The following is a 22,530-nucleotide window of genomic DNA, read 5'->3' on the forward strand; positions in this document are numbered from 1 at the left end:
AAGATTCCATGTAAATGAATCCAATATATTCCAATTTACTAGGCTACAGAGAAAAATCAGTGAAACTCGTTCTGTGAAACTAAGACAATTAAGAAACATTAGTCAAGATCATGTCGCCAATGATTTTTATTGCTGTATCCTGGAATTCCAGTTGGTCTTTCTCTAGGTTTCTTTACTATAAGAACTTCCACAGTAAAAATAATACCATGACTTTTAATTATATTCTATATTGCTTAGGGAATATAACTATGGCTTTAGGTTTAAAATTTATTTCCTCCTTATCAATCTATTTAGTGCCGCTTAAAAGACATGTGATCTCAAATAACTCATAACATTTGAGGGAAAAAAGGCAACAAGACAACCAGCAGAAAATAGTGAGTTCAAAAGGAATAAAATGATACGTTCTTCAATAATAGAATTTGACCTCTGTGGAAGGATTCTTCAAAATATGGAAAAGTTACATTTTACTATATTCTCCCAGAAGCTATATATAAAAAAATTAATATTTACTGGTTAAATGTTAAACAGTAATGTTAACATTCCAGCACAGTGTCCAACATTGGTACTAGAATAAGTACTTAATCACTTTTACTTTAAAGATGTGATACATTTAAAGTCTTGAATATCTTTTACATCACTACTCTCACCTGCACGTCTCTAACTGTCCCTGCATATGCTTCTCTGAACACACTTGGGCTTCTCTATCTTTATGTGTTTGCTCCTGGCTTCTTATTCCAAATGCTGCTCATCATTTAACACCTTCCTAATTTAGCAGTTTACAAAAAAAAGTTACCCTTTTTAATATGCTTAAAATACTAGGGCTTAAAATACAGAAAATACAGGATGTCATCTCAACCCTCTCATTTTTTAAAGACATCGGGTATTTCCTTTGTGGGTGGCACAGAGAAACATGTTCTAACTCTGGCAAAGAACAACAAAATTTATTTTTAGAAAATGTACCTTAAAAAAGTAAATTTCAACTACTTGACTTTAATTCAAAAATGAGGAGGCTGACATTAATCAAATATGAAGAGGCTGACCATATTAGAAAATCCTATCCATATAGAAAGACAAGCAGTGGCTTCATAACCAAAACATGAGGTACACAATCACAGATATGAGGTACATTTAAAACCTTAAATGTGTGTCTGAAGAAGCTCCTCTCAACGCTTAGCAGATCGTTAAATAAGAACTCCAAAAATACATCCAAATAACATTACTATGAATTCTAGGTGACTATTCACATTTTTTTCCTGCCATGAATATATGACATACATATTATTATTATTAATATATGTGCAGGAAGAGAAGTTGACTATAAATACATGCAGAGCTAAAAACAAACTCTTAAACACTCAAGGGTATAATGCAAGTGATGAACAAAATTAATATTCATTAAAATAACTACTATTCCATATACATTTTAATAAGCATTAATGAAATTCTGTGAAAATTCAAGACTACCAGTTGCCTACTTCCAAAATGAGTATACAGTCATGGTTTAATAGATTTGAATAATATCCTTCAGACTAGCACCTCCTATTTGCTTCTGCATTTCTGATAATGTACTATTTAGTGATTTCCTAATTGTCCAATCCTAAAATTTTTATCCTCCAAATGTTCTTTTCTTGTGTTCACGTCTTTCTAGCCACACTGCCTCATTTAGATTCAAGGTCTCCTCTTGTTTTTCGGCCTCGAAGTGATCTGTTCTCATTACATTCATATTTTCCTCCACATCTTCATATCTTTCTTATGTTACTCTCCTATGCAAAGCTAAGAAAGGCTTGAATTTCATCTAGACAGAGTGTAAAAACCTAATGAACAGTGTTGTTGTTCAGTCGCTCAATCATGTCCAGCTCTTTGCAACCCCATGGAGCAGCATGCCAGGCTTCCCTGTCCTTCACCATCTCCCAGAGTTTGCTCAAATTCGTGTCCTTTGAGTCGATGATGCCATCCAACCATCTCATCCTCTGTCGTCCCCTTCTCCTCTCACCTTCAGTCTTTTTAAGCATCAGGGTCTTTTCCAATGAGTCAGCTCTTCACATCAGGTGGCCAAAGTATTGGCGCTTCAGCATCAGTCTTCCAATGAATATTCAGGAATGATTTTCTTTAGGATGGACTGGTTTGATCTCCTTGCAGTCCAAGGAACTCTCCAGAGTCTTCTCCAACACCACAGTCCAAAAGCATCAATTCCTCGGTGCTCAGCCTTCTTTATGGTCCAACTCTCACATCCATTCATGACTAGTGGAAAAACCATAGCTTTGACTAGATGGACCTTTGTCAGCAAGGTAATGTCTCTGCTTTTTTAATATGCTGCCTATGTTTGCTACAGCTTTTCTTCCAAGGAGCAAGCATCTTTTAATTTCATGGCTGCAGTTACTGTCCACAGTGATTCTGGAGCCCAAGAAAATGAAAAGTTGAGACAATCAAAAGATCCTAGAAGGGTTGTGCCTGCTAGTAGTAGAATTAAATTAATGCTAGAATAAAGCACAATGGAATATGGTCTTGTGATCTACAAACTCAGATAGCAAAGATTAAAAAAAAGACCCAAAAGAACTGATCTTATCAGCAAATAATTTAAGGACCTGCCAAAATAACAGTTTTCCAAATAAGACAACGAAATTCAAACATCAATGTAACATTGAAAATATATGATAACAAGTTACTAGAAATGCAAAGAATAAGCAATTTGTAACCCATTACCAGTTGGAAAATAAATCAACAGAAACAAGCCCAGTAATGACAAAAATGATAAAATTAGTAAAGAGAAATTTTTAAAAAGCCATTATAAATATGCTCAAAGATTTAAGAGGAAAACTTAAATTTGATGAAAAGAGAAACAAAAGTATACTTCTAAAATTCAAATAGAACTAGAGTGAAAGAAAGTGAAGTCACTCAGTCGTGTCCGACTCTTTGCGACCCCATGGACTGTAGCCTACCAGGTTCCTCCGTCCATGGGATTTTCCAGGCAAGAATACTGGAGTGGGTTGCCATTTCTTTCTCCAAGAGATCTTCCCAACCCAGAGACTGAACCCAGGTCTCCTGCATTGTAGGCATACGCTTTACCGTCTGAGCCACCAGGGAAGCCCCCCAGAACTAGAGTACAATATTGAAATTAAAAATTCACTGGATAGCATTAACATATTAGACACTCTCCAGAAGAAAAGAAAAGTAGACTTGAAGGCACAGCAATGGTAACTATCTCAAATGAAAAAAGACTAAGGAGAAAATCCAGAGCACTATTGACTTATGTAGACAAAGTTAATAAAACTAAGTTAAGCAAAGTTGCAGAATACAAAGTCAATATATAAATTTCATTTCTATATACTAGTAATAACACCTGGAAAATAAAATTGAATAAGCAATGTTATTTATTGTAGCAGGAAAAAAAAAAAGTAGGATTAAATTTAACAAAGTATGTGGAAGACCTGTGTAACAAAAATTGCAAGTACTATTTAGAGAAATTAAAGAAGACCTAAATAAATGGAGGGATATATCATGTTCATGGATTAGATGACTTAACAGTCTTAAGATGTCAATTTTCTATCAAGTGTGTATCATGCCATTCAAAATTCCATCACTCTTTTTTGGCTGAAACTGACACACTGGTTTTAAATTTTATATAGAAATGTGAGAGGTCAAGAACGGCCAAAATAAGTTTTTAAAAAGAAGAGCAAAGTTGGAGAATGTATACTACCTGATTTCAAGATTTACTATAGATTTCTGTACAGGACCAATCCAAATTAATGCTTTTAAAATCCAGATTGTACAAACACTGTGTTGTCTGTTCATTTGTTAATAACTTCTTAAATTCCAAAAAATAACAATTAGCATTGGATCATTTGTATAAAAGTTTAAGTAAAAAGAAAGAAAAAAACAAATTAAAAATAGTAATAAAATGATTTACTATAGAGTTATAGTAATCAAAACATTGTAGTATTTATGTAAAGATAGACTTGGGGATTAAAGAAACAGAATGGAGAGTTCAGAAACAGACCCACACATATAAAAATCAAATGATTTTTCAATGAAGTTACCAAAGTAATTCAACAGCATAAAAGACAATGTTTTCAACAAATGGTGCAGGAACAATTAAACATTTAACTGGGGGAAAAAATCTGGACCCTAACTTGATTATATATTCAAAATTAATTATAAAATGGACAGTTGACCTTAACGTAAAAGCAAAAACTGTAAAACTCTTAAAGGTAAAACTGAAGAGATATCTTTGTGATTCTGAACTATGCAAAGATTTCTTAGAAATGACACAAAAAATATGAACTATAAAAGCAAAACTTGATAAACTGGGCTCCACCAAAATTTTAAACTTTTGCTCTTCAAAGGACACCATTAAGTAGATGAAAAGGCAAATCACAGTCTGGAAGAAAATATTTGTACCCCTTTACCTAACAAAGAATTTACATAGAATATATAAAGAACATTTATAATTCAATAGTAGGACAAATATAAAAGTGAGCAAATGATTTAAATAGAAAACTCCAAGTACCTAGAAATAGCCAATAAGCACAAGAAGAGACTGAAAATCATTAGTCTTCAGGGAAAAAGAAACTGAAACCACGTAGAGATACCAGACACACCTACTAGAATGGTTAAAATAAAAACACTGATGCTACCAAGTGTTATGTTGTGAAGAGGTCAGGAAACTATGGCCCAGAAGCCAACTCTAGCCTATTGCCTCTGCTTGGCTTTATAAATTAAGTTTTATTGAAACAACTATATATGTTCTTTTATGTATCATCTATGACATCTTTACTGCTATAACAGCAGCGTTTAGTAGTTGTAACTTGGCAATAAAAACAAATGAACTGCTGACACACACCATAATGTTGATAAATCTCAAAAGCACTTTGCTGCATAAAAAATCCAGACACAAAAGACAGATTAATTTATATGACCTTCCAGAACGAGCAAATTTTTTCTGTTATCATAGTAACAAAAAGCACATTGACTGGAGTTAGCAGTTGAGGGGTGGAGAGATCTGGGTATGAGGGAACTTTGGGGGGATAATAAAAATATCTTACAACTTGATTGTACTGGTGGTTACATGAGTGTACATATTTGTCAAAACCAAACTCTACACTTAAAATGGGTGCATCTTAATATACATATCTCAGTACTGGTGAATAAAAACAGAGAAAAAACCCTACAGATTTAGATGTGTTTCAGAATTTTATGGAGTTTTAGAAAAGTAGTCCTGTGCATTTACTGTATGTTATATACCTCCAACTAGTTTTGTAGCAGTATTCCATATTTAAACACAATAATACATTTTTCAGCAAACAAACATTCAAACAAAGTGGGATAAATCTAGAAATAACTGGACAGGTCAGGTTTTATGGACCAATGAGTTTTAGAACCAAAGTGTAGAAAAAAAGTTGGGTATACAGAGTTTTTAAAATTTAGTCCTGCAGATGAGGACTTACAGGGTTGTACCTGTTTTGCAAACTTATATGTCCTGAGAGCTTTATGTGCCAGATACTGATGTTAAGTGACTGCAGGGCATAGATAGCAACTCTGTCTTTTCGGAGATAGGAAGATGGGAATAGGAAGATAAGATAAGGGAGATGAGTATGACGCAGTTTCTACTGGTCAGGGCTCACAGATATAGGGAGTCAGACATAGACAAGGAACAACATCCAAGGCAGATTTTGATAATGCAGTAAGAGGGGTCCCCAACCTCTGGGATCTAATGTCTAAAGATCTGAGGAGGAGCTGATGTAATATTAATAGAAATAAAGTGCACAATAAATTTAACATGCTTGAATCATCCTGAAACCAGCCCCTACCCCTGCCCCAATCCGTGGAAAAACTGTCTTCCATGAAACCAGTTGTGGTTGGGGACGACTGTGACAGGAGACCTGAGGAAGGAGAGATTAATTCAGTGGTCTCTGAGAAGACAAGGCTGGAGAGAGAGGCTGAGTTTCATCATGGCGGGTCTTAAATGCATTTTGTCCTGTAGGCAAGAGCACTTCATTTATTAAACTGGACTCACCAGTGATGCTCTCTGAGTCTCTGTGATTGATATTCATGAGGTTTTCTTCACCCATTGGTGCTGTAAAAGTGGCATCCTGGGATTGACTCATGCAAGATCCTTTTTTGTTTTGGTTGAGAAGGATAGCTTTGGTTTGAATCAGAGTAAAGGAAATCCATCAAGCCATTGAATAAAGAAAGGTTCTGGTCAAAGGGATATTTGCTTTTAAATAGATTTTTGTTTGATGAGTCAAATGACATCTGGAGCAGAGTCCTCTCATGTGATTATCACACCTTGGATGGTCATGACCTAAAACAAAGAACACATCAAGTGACTTTAGAATTCAGCATGCTTGTTAATAACAGCAATTCAATTACCTGGAATATATGTCATTAAGAATGTTTCCCTAATGATACACACACCACGTGGATAAATCTCAAAATAATTATGCTGGATGAAAGACGCCAGACAAAAAAGGTACATAATTTATGATTCCATTTATATAAAATCAAAAAAATGTAAACCTACCTACAGTGACAGAAAGCAGATCACTGGTTGCCTGGGGCTAGGGAGGGATTACCAAGGGACAGGAGAAAAGTTTAGAGGATGATAAATATGTTCATTATTTTGATGGTGATGGTTTCACAAGTACATACATGTCAAAACTTATCAAATTGTATATTTGAAATATGTGCAATCTAATGTAAATTATAGGGGCTCCCAGGTAGTGCCAGTGGTAAAGAATCTGCCTGCCAATGCAGGAGACACCAGAGACACGGGTTCAGTCCCTGGGTTGGGAAGATCCCCTGGAGAAGGAAATGGCAACCCACTCCAGTATTCTTGCCTGGAGAATCCCATGGACAGAGGAGCCTGGTGGGCTACAGTCCACGGGGTCACAAAGAGTCAGACGTGACTGAGCACGCATACACACAGAATGTAAATATAATTCATTAAAGCTGTTTAAAAAATGTAATCTACTGTTTAAAGTAAAATAATAATAATATACAGTGGGGTCTATAACATATATAGAAGTAAAATGTATTAAAACAATAGCACAAAGGCCAGGAAGAGAAAAATGGAAATTTACTATAGCAAGGTGTTTATACCATACAGGAAATAGTAAACTACTACTCAAAGCTGAACTAAAAAAATGTATATATAAACTCTAAAGCAAACAATAACTTAAGAATTACAGATAATAAATCAAAAAAGAAGAGGAAATGGAATAATATTAAGCAGAGTTTCTCAACCTTGGTGCTACTGCTATTTAGGGCTGGATAATACTTCGCTGTGTGCATTGTAGGATGTTTAGCAGCATGATAGAAGAATCCTCTTCCCAGACCTGCTTCCAGTTTTAACAGCCCCCCCACCCCGCCCCCTCAATTCCAGACAGTATCAAATGTCCCCTGGGCACAGGGATAAATTGCTCCCAGTTGAAAATTACTGATATAAAAGATGCTCAACCTTACTTATAATTAAAATAAATTAAAATGTAAAGAAAATATTTTTCATCCATTAGATCAACAAACATTATGTTTGTTGTTGGAGGGGATATGGAAAAAGTGGTACTCATACTGTTGATAAAAGTGCAAACTGATACAAGCTTTCAGAAAGGCTATTCAGCAATGCCTACTACACTTTTCAATGCATATACACCATAATTTAACAATTTTACCAGTAAGAATTTATACGATGGATATACTCACAGAGTATGCCAAGATGTAGGCATAAGGATGCTCATATAGTACTTTCTTTAAAAAAAAAAAATACACACACAACTGGAATCAAAACATTCATAAAGAAACAGTTTACAGAGGAACACAAAACAATACAGTGCATTAAATACATGTGTGTACTTAAAAAAAACCTAATTGTTGCCAATTAAAAAACTGTTTAATATTAATTTTAACCCTAGCTTTATATCAAAAGACAACCTCTACTAAATAGTGTCTACTTAGCAACATGCAGCTTCTATTTATGGCTAAATCGTTCTCATGCCTACTATTTACAGGCATCATAAACACTGTGTTGTTTTTTTTTTTAACAAGAGTCACCACCAAGAAATAGAGAAGACCAAAATACAAGCAGTAGAGGAGACTGAAAATGGTCACTAAGGTACTGCAGAGACACAATCCCAGCAAATACTAGGAAAGAGAATTTCCGAGATAGAATGGGCAAAAGAGTTAAACACACAGAAATGTCAAAAAAGGTATCTGGTTTTTAAAAGGGGGTATACAGAGACCATAAAATCAATAGTAATGATCTAGAAAGCAGTCCAACCAAGAGGTTAGGCCCAAAGCCAGGCTGTAAGTAATCACGAAAAAGAATGGAGCATAGTGAGCATACACTGAGGTTTGTAATATCCAGGCTTTCCGATTATCATGGACAAGTAAAATTTAAAAAAACCTCTGTGGTTATTGGCATAGGGTTGCTGTTTTTATACTTCATAAATGGATAAAAAATGTATAAGGAAAAAAACATAATAAACAACAGTCTTTACCAGAGAAGTTTATAATTTTATGTTGGTATAAGAAAAAATTTCCTATACTTGAATTCAGAAAACTAATAAATTTTTAAAATTCCATCTTATATAAACAATTATTTTCTTGAAATATGTTTGTCAATATAGTAATCTGTACAAGCCAGTGCAACATGAAGTAAAGCTGAAAGTATTTATTAGGTACTTTAATTTTAATTCCAGTTGTCAAAAACTCATTTTCCTATCCAAACTCAGTCTATTGCATGCAATTAAATTCTTCCCCATGTGCTATCTTACTGTCCAAGCTGTCATTTCCAAATTAACCACTGCAAGGGCAATGGAACTAAAATGGGATCAAACCAATTAAGATTTGCCTACACCCACCCCCTGAAGTTGAAGGGAAGAAGAAAGCACCTTCCCTGAAGAACTCGACCGCCAGGAGCCTGAACAGAATCTCAACTAAGAGTTCTGTCCACAAAGAATCGATAACCGTTGAGCTGGCAACTGAAAATCACATGTTATGTAAGTCCTTACAGCACATGTAATTTTTATCAAGTTCTTTCAAATTATAATACTCCAGTGCTATATTCTTAAAAATAGAATGGTAATGCAAATATAAGAATAAACATGCTACTGTCTAATAGGTCATTAGTTCAGAGTCAGCAAATGTACTGACTGAATTTGACCTGCCACCTGTTCTCTGTAACCTGTGAGCCAAGAACAGGTTTCACATTTTTAAACTGTTGGGGGAAAGAAAAAAAATCAAAGTTAAAATGTTTCATGGATGTGTAACAAATATGTGAAATTCAAATTTCAGTTTCTATGAGTGAAGTTTTACTGGAGCAGAGCCACGCTCCCTTATGTGTCGTCAACTGGTTGCTTTCATGCTACGATGGCAGAGCTTAGTAACTGTGATGAAAACCTTATAGTCAGCCAAAGCCTAAAATATTTACTATCTGACCTTTTATAGAAAAAGATTTCAGACTCCTGATCTAGTAGTAAAATAATTCAGACATCAAATAACCATCTGTATATATCAATAGTTTCCTAGTTCAAAATTCTGAAATAGGGAACCACCTACATTTAGGTATACTTATAATTAGATCACTATCTCTAAAGAATTTCAGTAAGGAACAGACTTCTATTTTCTATACCTACTAGTATATTTAAAAGTTATTTTCAAGTTCTAATAAAATATTTTTTAAAAGTCCATAAGTTACAAATTCGGAGAAGGTGATGGCACCCCACTCCAGTACTCTTGCCTAGAAAATCCCATGGATGGAGAAGCCTGGTAGGCTGCAGTCCATGGGGTCGCGAAGAGTCAGACACGACTGAGCAACTTCACTTTCACTTTTCACTTTCATGCATTGGAGACGGAAATGGCAACCCACTCCAGTGTTCTTGCCTGGAGAATCCCAGGGACGGGGGAGCCTGGTGGGCTGCCATCTATGGGGTCGCACAGAGTCGGACATGACTGAAGCGACTTAGCAGCAGCAGCACCAGCAGCAAGTTACAAATTGCTTGTGAAGTGGAGAGGGAAGGGAAAGTGAAAGAAGGAAGAAAGAGAAAGAAGAGAGGCAGGATGAGGAGGAGGAGGATGAAAAGGAATAAAAGCAAATGCCTTTCATATGGTCCAAATGGGTTCTTAAACAAAATTGTGGTCCTTAATCATACTGTAATCAAAGACCACTGTGGAAATCTACTGATAACTTCGGGATCTTCTGCTTGCTACTCTGTTATACACTGGCTGGTTTAATCTCATATTTTTGTTATGATTCCCATTTTTGTTTTTTATGTTTACTATAGCACACAGGAACACAAAAAACTGTATGTGGGTGTTCACTGTGGATGCTGGTATCCATCTTTAGTCTAGAGAATTGCTTTTAAATTAGTTTCAGAGGTTTTGTTAATGATTTGGGCTTAACTGTCATATACAAGAATAGAGAAACCCAGGTGAACACAGAACTAAGTCCATCTCCAGAGTCATGCAGGAAGAATCTAGGTCTCCAGGGCAGTTCAGGAACCTGACCAACCTACACACTGTGCACCAGGTCAGGGGTGATCTGGAAGCAGTATGTTCTTCCTTATGACTCTTTAGGACTAAGGAAACCCATTGGCTGTGCCCTGGTCTAGGATCTGAACTCCTCCCTAGGATTAGTTTAGACTAGCAATTCTGACCGGAGAAGGCAATGGCACCCCCTCCAGTACTCTTGCCTGGAAAATCCCATGGATGGAGAAGCCTGGTAGGCTGCAGTCCATGGGGTCACAAAGAGTCGGACACTTACTGAGTGGCTTCACTTTCACTTTTCACTTTCATGCATTGGAGAAGGAAATGGCAACCCACTCCAGTGTTCTTGCCTGGAGAATCCCAGGGACGGTGGAGCCTGGTCGGCTGCCGTCTGTGGGGTCGTACAGAGTCGGACACAACTGAAGTGACTTAGCAGCAGCAGCAATTCTGACATATAGGATATATATATATATATATAGCAATATAGGACAATGTATGCACCTTGGCATTAGACAAGCCTGAATTTTATCTCATTTACTGGTTTTCTGATTCTGAGCACATTACTTCCCAGTTTATAATTGTTGAGGCAGAAGTAATAATCAATTATTCTTTACAGGGAGGGTCAAGTATGATAAGCACCAAAATGAATAACAGAAATTCCTAACTCGGTAAAGATGTACAGTGGACACTGAAATGTGACACTCATCCCCTCCAGCTACCCCCTTTAACTTGGCCCTGAAGAAAAAAATGATGTCTTCTTAATATTTCTAAGGTTTCTGACCCAACAGTCAACTCTGAGCTCAGAATGGCTACTTTATGTATTAGATGTAGTCTAAAGATTACCACTGAAAAATCTTCATTTAGAAAGAGATAAAGATTAAGCAATAAAGCAACAAGTGCCATAAAGCAGGACCACTGAAGGAGATTATTACGGAACTGATTCCTTCATGGATTCTGGGGAAGGGCTGCTGACCATAAAAGCTTAACTGTAACTAGTGGCATTAGCTTCCTATTGCTGTTCTAATGAATCACCACAAATTTCAGTGGCTTAAAACAACACCAATTTATTATCTTACAGTTCTGGACCTCAAGGGATGAAAAACTTTCAGTGGATCAAAACCAAAAACCAAGGTATTGGCAGAGCTATGCTTCCTCTTTCGGCTCTAGGGGGAAATTCCTCTCCTGTCTTGTCCAGCTTCTAGAGCTGCAGTCCTTGGCTCAGGGGCCTTTCTTCCATCTTCAAAGCCAGTATCTCCGGATCTCTCTCTCTCTCTGCTTCCCCTGTCACATCACCGTCTTCTGCCAAATCTTCTGCTATCTCCCTCTTATGGACACTCATACTTTTATTTAAGGCCCAACTGGATTAGCCAAAATAATCTCCCCCTCTCAAAATCCTCAATGTGGTCCTTTCTGCAAAATCCCTTTGGCTGTATCAGGTAATATTCACAGGTTCCAGGAGACTAAGGTCTAGGTATCCTGGAGGGCCATTATTGAGCCTGTCACAGAGGTTAAGAACATGGATTCTGAACCCCAGTTCTACTAATATTGCATGACCTTGGACAAGTTACTTAACCTCGTTTCTTCATTTGTAAGTGGCCTTAATAACATGTCTCCTTTATGGAGATTAAGTGAGTTACAAGAGGATAATAGAAGAACCTGCCTCAGATGGTCACTGGGAAATTCCATGAGTTACTACATGTAAAGCTCTTAGAACAATACCTCAGAATACAGTAAATGCTATGCAAATATTAGTTATTATTATTTCTATCACCATCAAATAATACTATTTTATCTTTATCATTATAATTATTCAAGACTACAGAAAGCTGTACACACTGTAAAGCCTACGGTTGATTGCTTTATGATATCTTCTTGCAACTAAGAAGTCACATTTACTTCCTGTCCTCTGAATGAGTGATGCTAGTTTAGTGCCCTTTATCATTTTCTCTCTACCTCGTGATGCATAAATAGAAAGTCTGCAGCGTCACAGTCCTAAATGCAGTCAAAACTAAACTCTGGCAAGCACAAACAGTACATATCCAGTGCCTTTCCTAGTTCACACACACACACTTCCTTGAGTACTTTCTACTTGCTATGCTGGATCTATATTCATTCTTTTTAGGAACAACTTCACCACTTTTCTTCATAAAACAATCAACCAAGCATGCATTATTTAACAAGAAGCCAGCTTTTGTAATTCTCGCACATTTAGGAGAAAATAAACTAAACTGGCCCAGTGACTTATTTTAATAACAATGAGACATAAAAAGAACAAACAAAACATGTCATTGATATAAATACTGCTGGCAGAATACAACAGGCGGATGACTTAGTTTAGCTTAGCCATGGAAACTAAATGGTCAACAGTGAGGGCCTAAATATAGGTCCTGTGCCATTAAAAAAAAAAAAAAATCTTGCTACTTCCTTAAAACAGGATACTCTGGCCAAAACAGCTTTACAGGATAGGCTAAAACAATTCAGGGACACTTCACTTGGACAAGAGTGCAGAGCCTATAATTACAGTAACTATAATGATGTGACAAATATTTAAATTGAAAAAATATACTTAAAATTTTTATTGTACAAATAATACTTTGGGGATTAATTTAAAATACATGCTGGCTGCTGATCTGCCTGCAGAAATGGGAACAGTGACAATCACTAATTCCAGCAGCAGCTCTGGTAGGCAGTGAGAACCTTAATCCAGACCAAAGATAAACTGTACAATTTCAAACATAAAATAAACGTACCATGTTCCTACATTAAACAACAGACTTTCAAGAGACTCATTAATTTTCTGGCTACATCAAAAGATAAAACTTACTGAAAAACCCCACAATAATTTTAAAGTCAGATACTAAACTACAAAAAAGTCTACAGGAAGGTTTCTGTGCTAAAAGCTGAAAAAGGGGTGGCGGCGGAGGGGTGTACCTCTGAAATCCACCCTGGATAGTGAGCAACAGATCTCACAAAGGCAGAGACCACACACGACGCCAGGGCCAGCTGCACGGGTGAGCCACAGTACACCGCCTCCAGTACACCACCTCCAGCACACCTATGCTACCAGCAGCTGTAGAGCTCACCCCAGGAGCTATGTGGTCCCAGCAAAATCTTGACCCCTTTTTTGTGTGTCATTCAATTTGATGACCAGTAGGGTTTCCAGAGTATAAAATACAGAGAGGCAGCTCTACTTACAAACAGGATGAATTCCAAAAGGCTGTGAAATCCATTAGTCTAAAAGTCCAAAACTATGAGGGAGATTTAGGTTTTTGGGGTCCACATTTCCTCTGAGCTGGTATATTTCTGGCATTAAAAAAAAAAGTGTCCTGTTTTGTTTACAATGAACATTTACTGAGGCAGGCAACCCCTCCCTTCCACAATCTCCACCAACAGAAGGGAGGGAACCTCTGGCAGCTAAGGAATCCACACTAGAGTTTCACCTGCAGATTAGAAATGGCCATGATCCCACGGTGCCATCTGTGGTGTTTGATAAGTTTCCACAGAACCACTTTCACTCATCATACCCAGCCTTCAAGTTCTTGAACTTCAACTTTAACCTGAATTAGACTTTGACTAAACAGGCATCCCATTTTAGACATTCATATCTCTTCACCTTTGGCTGCCTGTCAAAGGTACTGGCACATCCTGGGACTGTCCTTAATAATCATTTTTGTTACCCAGTCATAAATTTAACATGCGTAATTTTTTCACTTTCAGTTTTTTACACAACTTGTATTTTCATGGTGATCCATCTATCACCAGTACTGCTTTCAGAGACAAAACGGGGCTTTATAATATTTACAAGATACCTCAAAAGTATACACATATAAAATAAACATGCTATAAATAACAATGGCTGAGTTGGAAATCATTTCATCTACTGGTGATCGGCGGAGCTGAACTTGATCCGTAGCATCCATGGAGCTGAACTTGATCTGTAGCATCCATTGCCCCTATCCAGAAACTTTCAGAAGTTACAGGTTTTAAGCAGACAAGCTTGTGTTTCAGAGGATTTATAAGAAAGAAAATCTACCATGCAAGGACAGGACTTTCTGTCCTATACATTTAGAGATGTAGTTTTCCACTTGATCTTAGCCAAAAGGCCCAGAAGTGATTGGAGAGACGTAATTTTAGATGTCGCTTATGCGTGACATTTGGTTTCAAGCCAAATATTGAAGAAGGTTTGAAGAAAAAATTAGTCTACTGTCCTGTCTGCAAAGATAATGAATTTATGTTTCAATAATCCAGTCTGAACTATGGCAGTAGAAAGGGATACTGTTTCTCTATCCTTCCTCAACAAACAGTAAATAGCAAGAGAATGGGTGACTGCTAATATGTATCTGATTCATCAGGGTCATCAAATCACTAAGAGCTAAAACCACCATGGTTGGATGGCATCACCAACTCGATGGACACGAGTTGGAGCAAGCTCCGGGAGTTGGTGATGGACAGGGAGGCTTGGCGTGCTGCAGTCCATGGGGTTGCAAAGAGTCAGACATGACTGAGCGACTGAACTGACTGAAAACCACCACAGCAACACTGAAGAAGATTTTCCAGGCAAGGAACCATCTGTGAGTCAATGATTAATTTTACAGCAGGCATATTATACAACTGTGGTTGTATATTCCATATAGTACCTTTTACAAAATTAGACAAATAATCCAAAAGAAAAAAAACATTAGGGACTTTTTTAAGAAAGCCAGGTCTAGTCATTATTAGAAGCCTTCTGTTTCATGTTTGACACCTACATCCTCATCAAAGTACAATGACAATTATTAAAATATGATCCCAATCATGAGGAAAATGTTAAATCATGCTCTCATGCCTACTCTTCAAGAAGTTAGGAAAGCAGGATTTAAAAGAAAATGTTAAGAAATAATATTTTATGGTGTTTAAATAAGTTTTACCTATCTGGAAAATTCATACACCCAGGTGTGCTGGCATCTTTTTTTTCAAGTTTTTTTAAAAAATTTATTTTTAATTGGAGGATAACTGCTTTACAATGTTGTGTTGGTTTCTGCCATACAACAGCGCGAATCAGCCATTAACATACGTATGTCCCCTCTCTCGAACCCCTTCCCCACCCCCCTGGTTTGAATAACTATGCCATCTAATAAAGATTATCATTACCATTGGATTTTATTTTCTAATTTTTGGAAGTATAATATTAAACATGTTAGTAAATGTGCTTCCTTTTTCCATTTGGCATTTCAATGAGTTACACACACTGGTGTTCAAAAGTTAAAGTCAGAAAAGTTAAATAAAACCTTTATATTTATAATGGATTATGAAATAAATTACATACCCCATTTATTTTTATAGGCTTTTCATTAATTATCCACAATCACCAATTGGTAATATTAAAACAGTCTTTCTGTGCCTCAGTTTTCTCATTTATAAAATAGGAGCAATAATAGGACCTATTTTATGTGGATTAAATGAGTTAATATTTATAAAGCATATACAGTAGTATTTGGTACACAGTAAGCATTAGTTATGTGTTTAACAAAATGTAAAAGCTAAATAGATAAGGAGGTAGAATTATAAAATACAAATCACGCCATTTCATGGTACCTGGTCATGGCACACAGACTTAAAAGAAACAGGACTCAGATCCTCTCCACATGGTCAGCAGCCCTGGCTCTCAAGAAGAACATGCTTTTAAAGAAAGCATGGTTCGTATCTCATTGCTCTATATCTCTCTATATCTATCTGGGAGTGCCACCTAGCAATAATTCAGGAGTTATTAACCGTTATTCTTACCTAAGGTAATCCTTTCTTGTCACTAATTACTGGCCTTAGAGGAACTCTTCTAATTCTATAAAAATTTACCCAAATAAAAAGCCCTTGGTGAGAATGCAGACTAATACAGCCATTCAGAAGACCCCTAGAAACTATGCTGTCAAATTAAGTACACACATACCCTTCAATCCAGCAGTTCTGCTCCTGGGTATATCTATCTTGAACAGATTCTCATATTAGCACATAAAAAGACAGGTGTCAGATTGTTTCTTGCCTTGCTATTTGTGATAATAAGGTAAGGGCCTGCTCCCTGGAGACTAATAGGTTAAATGTGGATACACACCATGGAGTAACACAGCACTAAAAATACAGTGCTGAGTGAATAAAGCAGGAAGCAAAATGAGAGATGCCACAATGCAATTCACATAAATTAATGTTTTCTGCATTATAAACATCAAAATGCTTGCCTGGTTGAGAAGAGAGTGGGAGAATTTGGAGCAAGGTATGGAGATACAAGGGAAAAAATTTTAAAAACCGATGAAATCCTACTGTTGTTTAGACAGACTACTTATCGTATCATTACTATTGCATCTCTTCAGTCCTTAATGTCTGAACATGTACCTGGACATGAAAACACTTGCTGGAGAGAGTATATGCAGAACTAGCAATCTCTGCGATGTAAACTATGTGGGGCACAGTTCCTGACAATTTCTTAAAAGGCCATGTTACTTTTCTATTACTATCTAGCTGCTCTAAAGCAGTATAACTAGATTTCAACTAAAAAAGTAGTTAAAAAATACAAAGTGAGATTAAGCCTTGATGTTGACATCTTCAGGTGTTTGGTTATCTGGTAAAAAAAAATTTTTAAGGGAAAAATGCTAAAAGTTCAAAGATGACAAGAGTTTAAAAGTGGCATATAATAAGTTTATATTTGTTAAACAAACCTACTTACCATCTAATGAATAGCTCAAAATTACTAAATGCATACCTCAAAAGGGTAGACTGTTCACATTCACAAAATTTAGTGATTTTCTTCTCTAAGAGAAAGAGCAACTTGATACTTAACCTCTATCTGAAACTCTATCTAAGAGCGCACCATCTTTGAACCACCCGGCAAAAGAACTACACAAGGTTACATAATCAATTCTAACACTGCAAAAGTCTTTTCAAGATAGGTTTTCTTATAACTTCTGTAAACAGTGGAGACTAAGTTTGATATGAATTACTGAAATTTTGTAAAGTTTTATAAATGGAGAAAATAAGCTACTGGAAGGATTATTATTATCAAATTAAACCTAATAAGGCACACATTTCATCATTTTAATATACAACAGCAGAGCTCCTCTTAGGAAAGAAATGCTTTTTGTTTGGGAAAACACATGCAAAATGCACTTACGGTGGAAGGTAAGGCCTTGTAGCAACAAAGGAAGGCAAAGTGGCTCTGCATGAGCCCAGGGAAACAACTATATACTTTTCCCTCCGCTGGAGGGGAGAGAGAAGGGAAGGGAAAGAAGTCCCATCCAGATGGCAGTAACTCAGAGGTCACAGAACACTAGAATCTGCAGAAATCTTAGCGAAAGTTTAGGCTTCTTCATAACATAAAACTGAAGGCTCTTGAGCCAACTGCTTAGTTCTTAAAGGGTCTGTCTGGACACTCAGATGACATTTGGGTACAGATATATTAAAATATTCATTCACAAGAGCAGTTGCTGTCAGGAATTTATATTCTAGGATATTAATAAAGTCATTAGAGCTACCATATTTTAAATCTTTTTTTTTTTTTTTTTTTTTACAGAAAATTATGCCCTTTTGACTAAGTGAAAGCGTTAGTCGCTCAGTTCTGTCCGATTCTATGCCTCCATGGGCTGTAGTCCGCCAGGCTCCTCTGTCCATGGAGAGGCAAGAATACTTGACTGGGTAGCCATTCCCTTCTCCAGGGGATCTTTCCAACCCAGGGATCAAACCCAGGTCTCCTGCACTGCAGGCAGACTCTTTACCGTTTGAGCCACCAGGAAAGACCTTTTGACTAAAGTAATGGCTAAAAATGATAAAAAAAACAATTATAGGTCTTCAAAGATGGATAATGCAGAGTAAATGGCATGATAGAGCTTGTGGTTTTCCTGTTCTCTTAACCAAAAATGAGGGGAAATACCTCAAGCAGAGGCATTTTATTTTATATAATAGATTCTGTGGGGACCAAAATATGTACGATACTTGCAGAACCAAATAAATCCTTCCCTAACAAATCAGAAAGCACTGTCTTTCAAGATTGACTGGTAAAATTTAAGTAGCAGAATAAATCCAAAGATACCATCACCTGAAAATCTACAAACATTTCATATAAGGTTAAGAAATAAACGGAATAGATATAATCATGCTGGCAACTTAAGAATATTCCTGTATAATCTGCTCTTCCAGACTTATCTTCAAATCAAACAGCCAAGAAGACACCTTGAAACAGACTTTCATAGAGCAATGAGGTAAATTCAAACTTTAAACACAGAAATTCAAGGAGAGGTTAAAAAATCTATGTCATTTCTTTTTTAAAGATTTTTACTGGAGTATAGTTGATTTACAATATTGTGTTAGTTTCAGGTGTACAGCAAAGTGAATCAGTTATACATATACATACATATCCACTCTTTTTAAGATTCTTTTGTGTCCTCATTTCTGTCTCCTCTGACAATAAGATATAAATTTGCTTTTGGTGGCTTTAAGATGATCCTAAATCCTTCAGTTATTTTAAACTTAACTACTTAAAGCCTTTTGAAGTAAAAAGTTTTCAAAAGCTGACACAAGAAAAACCCTAGGCAAGACAGCTCTTCAGATCAATGAAGTAATCAATGGCACCAGGACACGCAAGCTTACTTAACCAGGAATACGGTATAACTTAAAATAGGGGTGAGTGATGGTCAGGGTAGAATATGTATCATAAACATATTTACAAACATATATAATTCTAGAATTCTGCATATCTAAGACAAGTAACCATTTCAATAATATAATTCTACTGCACAAGAGACATTCAAATTATATTATGGACATAACATAATATATAATGACATAACAAAACATAATGAGTTTAGACATAACACTCATTATTTTCTAAATCAGTTGTTATGGTCAACTCCAGGACTTTGAGATAAGATTACCTTTTGAGGGTGAACTGACATGTGGTGGGTGATTTTGATTTGCTGTGAAATTCAGGAATCAAATAAGAACAAGTACTTTTTTGGGGGGAGTTGACTATTGGCGTGAGTCTGAGTGAACTCTGGGAGTTGGTGATAGACAGGGAGGCCTGGCGTGCTGCGATTCATGGGGTCGTGAAGAGTCAGACACGACTGAGCGACTGAACTGAACTGAACTGAACTGACTATTGGCTATCTGCAACACAGATAGACCATTAGATTCTGAGTTTGATGCATACAGTAACTAGATGGCTGAGGAAATTCAGGTATTCTCTTCCTCTATCTATCTTTAATAGCTAATATTCCAAGTGCCTCAGGATTTTATCATGAAAAAAACCCTCCTCTCCTTTATCTCCTCGGAAATTGCATCTGCTTCAAGGACTTAACTTCTAATTATACAGTAACTGGTCCTGAAGGCCCTATTTTCAGTCCAAATTGGCATTTCTTAGCTTTAAACTGGACTTCTAAATATCAACTTATAATCAACATCATAAATTCACCACAGTGTTGGTTTACATTTGCTTTTAGAAATGAGTCATCCGATCCCAAAGTTGAGTGTATTTACAATGAAGCAAAATGACCTTTGTTTCCAAGTCTATCATGATTTTTTTAACAAGACAACTCCAAATATGAGACTGATTTTGCCTTTAAATGGGCGAGTCTACAATCAAGAAAAGAACACATATTACCATATTACCATATGGTAACATATTACCATAAATTGGGAATACTTCTGTTTCTTATTCTGAGCTGCTAAAGATAGTACATGGACTATAGATCAAAAGAAATCCTTATTCCAAAAAATTAAGTACACCTCTATCTTAATATCTTGCAAATGGCAGGCATTCAATAAACATCTATTAAATGAATGAATCAATCTGTAGTCAAGTTGCTGCTGCTGCTGCTAAGTCGCTTCAGTAGTGTCCGACCCTGTGCAACCCCAGAGACAGCAGCCCACCAGGCTCCGATGTCCCCGGGATTCTCCAGGCAAGAACACTGGAGGGGATTGCCACTTCCTTCTCCAATGCATGAAAGTGAAAAGTGAAAGTGAAGTCACTCAGTCATGTCTGACTTTTCGTGACACCATGAACTGCAGCCTACCAGGCTTCTCTGTCCATGGGATTTTCCAGGCAAGAGTACTGGAGTGGGTTGCCATTGCCTTCTCCACATCCTTGCAATCTGCAGTAGGGAGAAAATGGAGCCACATGAGAAATAGAAGACTGAGACCATTTGAAAACTGAAGGCTTCCTTAGCCCGATTTACAAAGCTCTGCATAGGCCTCTCCTGGGTTTCTGTAAGAAATGTGAGCATATACGTAGGGCTTTATCAGTTAAACCCATCAGTCACACTGAAGGTGAAAACATCCCCTAGAGATGGGTTTGACAGCAGTATGGCAAAAAAACCACAAAACCTTTAATATCTGTATCCTCTGCTTCTTGAAAGTTGACTTTACATCACTTTGCTTTTATGAAGGACCTACATAAGTACCTGTATTCACAAACAAAAAAAAAAAATCAAAGAGGATTTTGCTTTTATGAAAAAAGGCATTTGTTTTCCTGAGAATCGTTACAGAGGCAGTGGGCATCCCAGGCAGTGAGCGAGGCACCGTCCAGCTCCTTCCCAGGGATCTACATTCAGCATCTCATCATCCACTATGGCTTTGAACTGTGTTTGTGACCATCTGTGCTTCATCCTGACTTATTCTGTGCATCTGTGAGTAAGATGTGTCCTAAGGTAACTGCTTCACTTTACTCCAGCTTTCTAAAAGGTTTCACACGAGTGCTCTACTTTCTGATATCAGGGGAACCTTGTATCGAACTCTCCCACACCACCCTCATTTTCTTCTCTTAGAAATATTGATAGTAAGATGTTTTCCCCCTAAAGTTAATACATAGTAATAAGAAAGGTCCAACAAACTGCAATGGGCAGGGAGAAAAGTCTTTAGATTAGAACAGAATAAAAAGAATTTGATGATGCAGGGGCATAACTATGACCAGCAATTTATGGTGACTGTGGTGATATGTGGGCTTCCCAAGTGACAGTGGTGGCAAAGAACCCGCTTGCCAATGCAGGAGATATGAGAGATGCGGGTTTGATTCCTGGGTTGGGACGATCCTCTGGAGGACGGCATGTCAACCTTCTCCAATATCTTGCCTGGAGAATCCCATGGACAGAGGAGCCCAGCGGGCTACAGCCCATAGGGTCACAAAGAGTTGGATATGACTGAAGCGACTTAGCACGCACACACATGGTGATATGCTCCAGGATTATGAGCTTTTAAAGACTTCTTTCTCCCTATGCTAAATGGTCTCAAGTGGCTAATTTTTTTGAGCTATGAAGTCCACTTTTAATTTTCTTTTCTCCCTCACTGGGAGGCTATCAACCTTTGCTGCCAGTGTGCCTCTCCCTTTCTAACCTGCTGTTGGCTGAGAAACCAGATAACCAGGTTATCAGAGAACCCAGAAAGTTCTGCTTGAGACTGAACCCTAGGACCTGTTTTTTGACCCTTGGCTCACTCTTTAAGCACCTCTTTTTTCACCCCTCTAGCACTAGGGATTTAGCTGGCTGGCTTCTCTTCCTTTGACACTGTTGCCAAGTGCTTTTTTCAACCTGGTGTTCTTTTCTCTAGGCTGGCTATGAATACGTTCTGTCTTTAATCTTTACTGTCTCCTCTGAAAAGCATAGGTCCGTCTCTTTTGTGAGAAGTTTACTATGAATCACTCTAGAGACATACAGTGTAAACAAGGAGAAAATGGTTCAGGAAATCTTATAAAATCTGTATTGTGATTTTGCTCCTTAATCAGTATTTACTGACTGCCCCACTTGGATACCCCCAGCAGACTACATGCTCAATTCTTTCCTGACTATACTACAAGCTCCTTGAATGAAGGTATTTTACTTTTGTATGCCCCAAACCAAACTGACACACAGTAGACTTGCAGTACATGCCCAACTATAATTTAATGATTAAAAATGTCAACACACTGAATTAAAGATGTAATTGAATGAATGAAATTGATTATTGGTACATTTCAATCCAACATCAACTAAATGAATTGCTCGGGAAAGCAAAATCAAGCTAAGATTCAATATTTGAAAGAAAACACTATATTTGCTTTAT

General features: G+C 37.0%; 1 protein-coding gene across 2 annotated transcripts in view; it reads right to left on the minus strand.

Annotated features, from left to right (window-relative positions):
* TRAK2 (trafficking kinesin protein 2) overlaps nt 1-22,530 on the minus strand; it is a 72,851-nt gene that overhangs the window by 39,015 nt on the left and 11,306 nt on the right. The window contains exons 1-2 of one of the 2 annotated variants that reach the window (XM_027564350.1): nt 13,675-13,786; nt 6,014-6,301 (exon numbers count right to left, since the gene is read on the minus strand). In XM_027564350.1, the coding sequence (XP_027420151.1) occupies nt 6,014-6,104 (91 nt within the window). In that variant the 5' untranslated portion in view covers nt 6,105-6,301; nt 13,675-13,786. Of the gene's footprint in view, nt 1-6,013; nt 6,302-13,674; nt 13,787-22,530 lie in introns of those variants that run through there. The other variant, XM_027564340.1, reaches the window with a different exon arrangement.

Source organism: Bos indicus x Bos taurus, chromosome 2, assembly GCF_003369695.1.
Source record: "Bos indicus x Bos taurus breed Angus x Brahman F1 hybrid chromosome 2, Bos_hybrid_MaternalHap_v2.0, whole genome shotgun sequence".
NCBI lineage: Eukaryota > Metazoa > Chordata > Mammalia > Artiodactyla > Bovidae > Bos > Bos indicus x Bos taurus.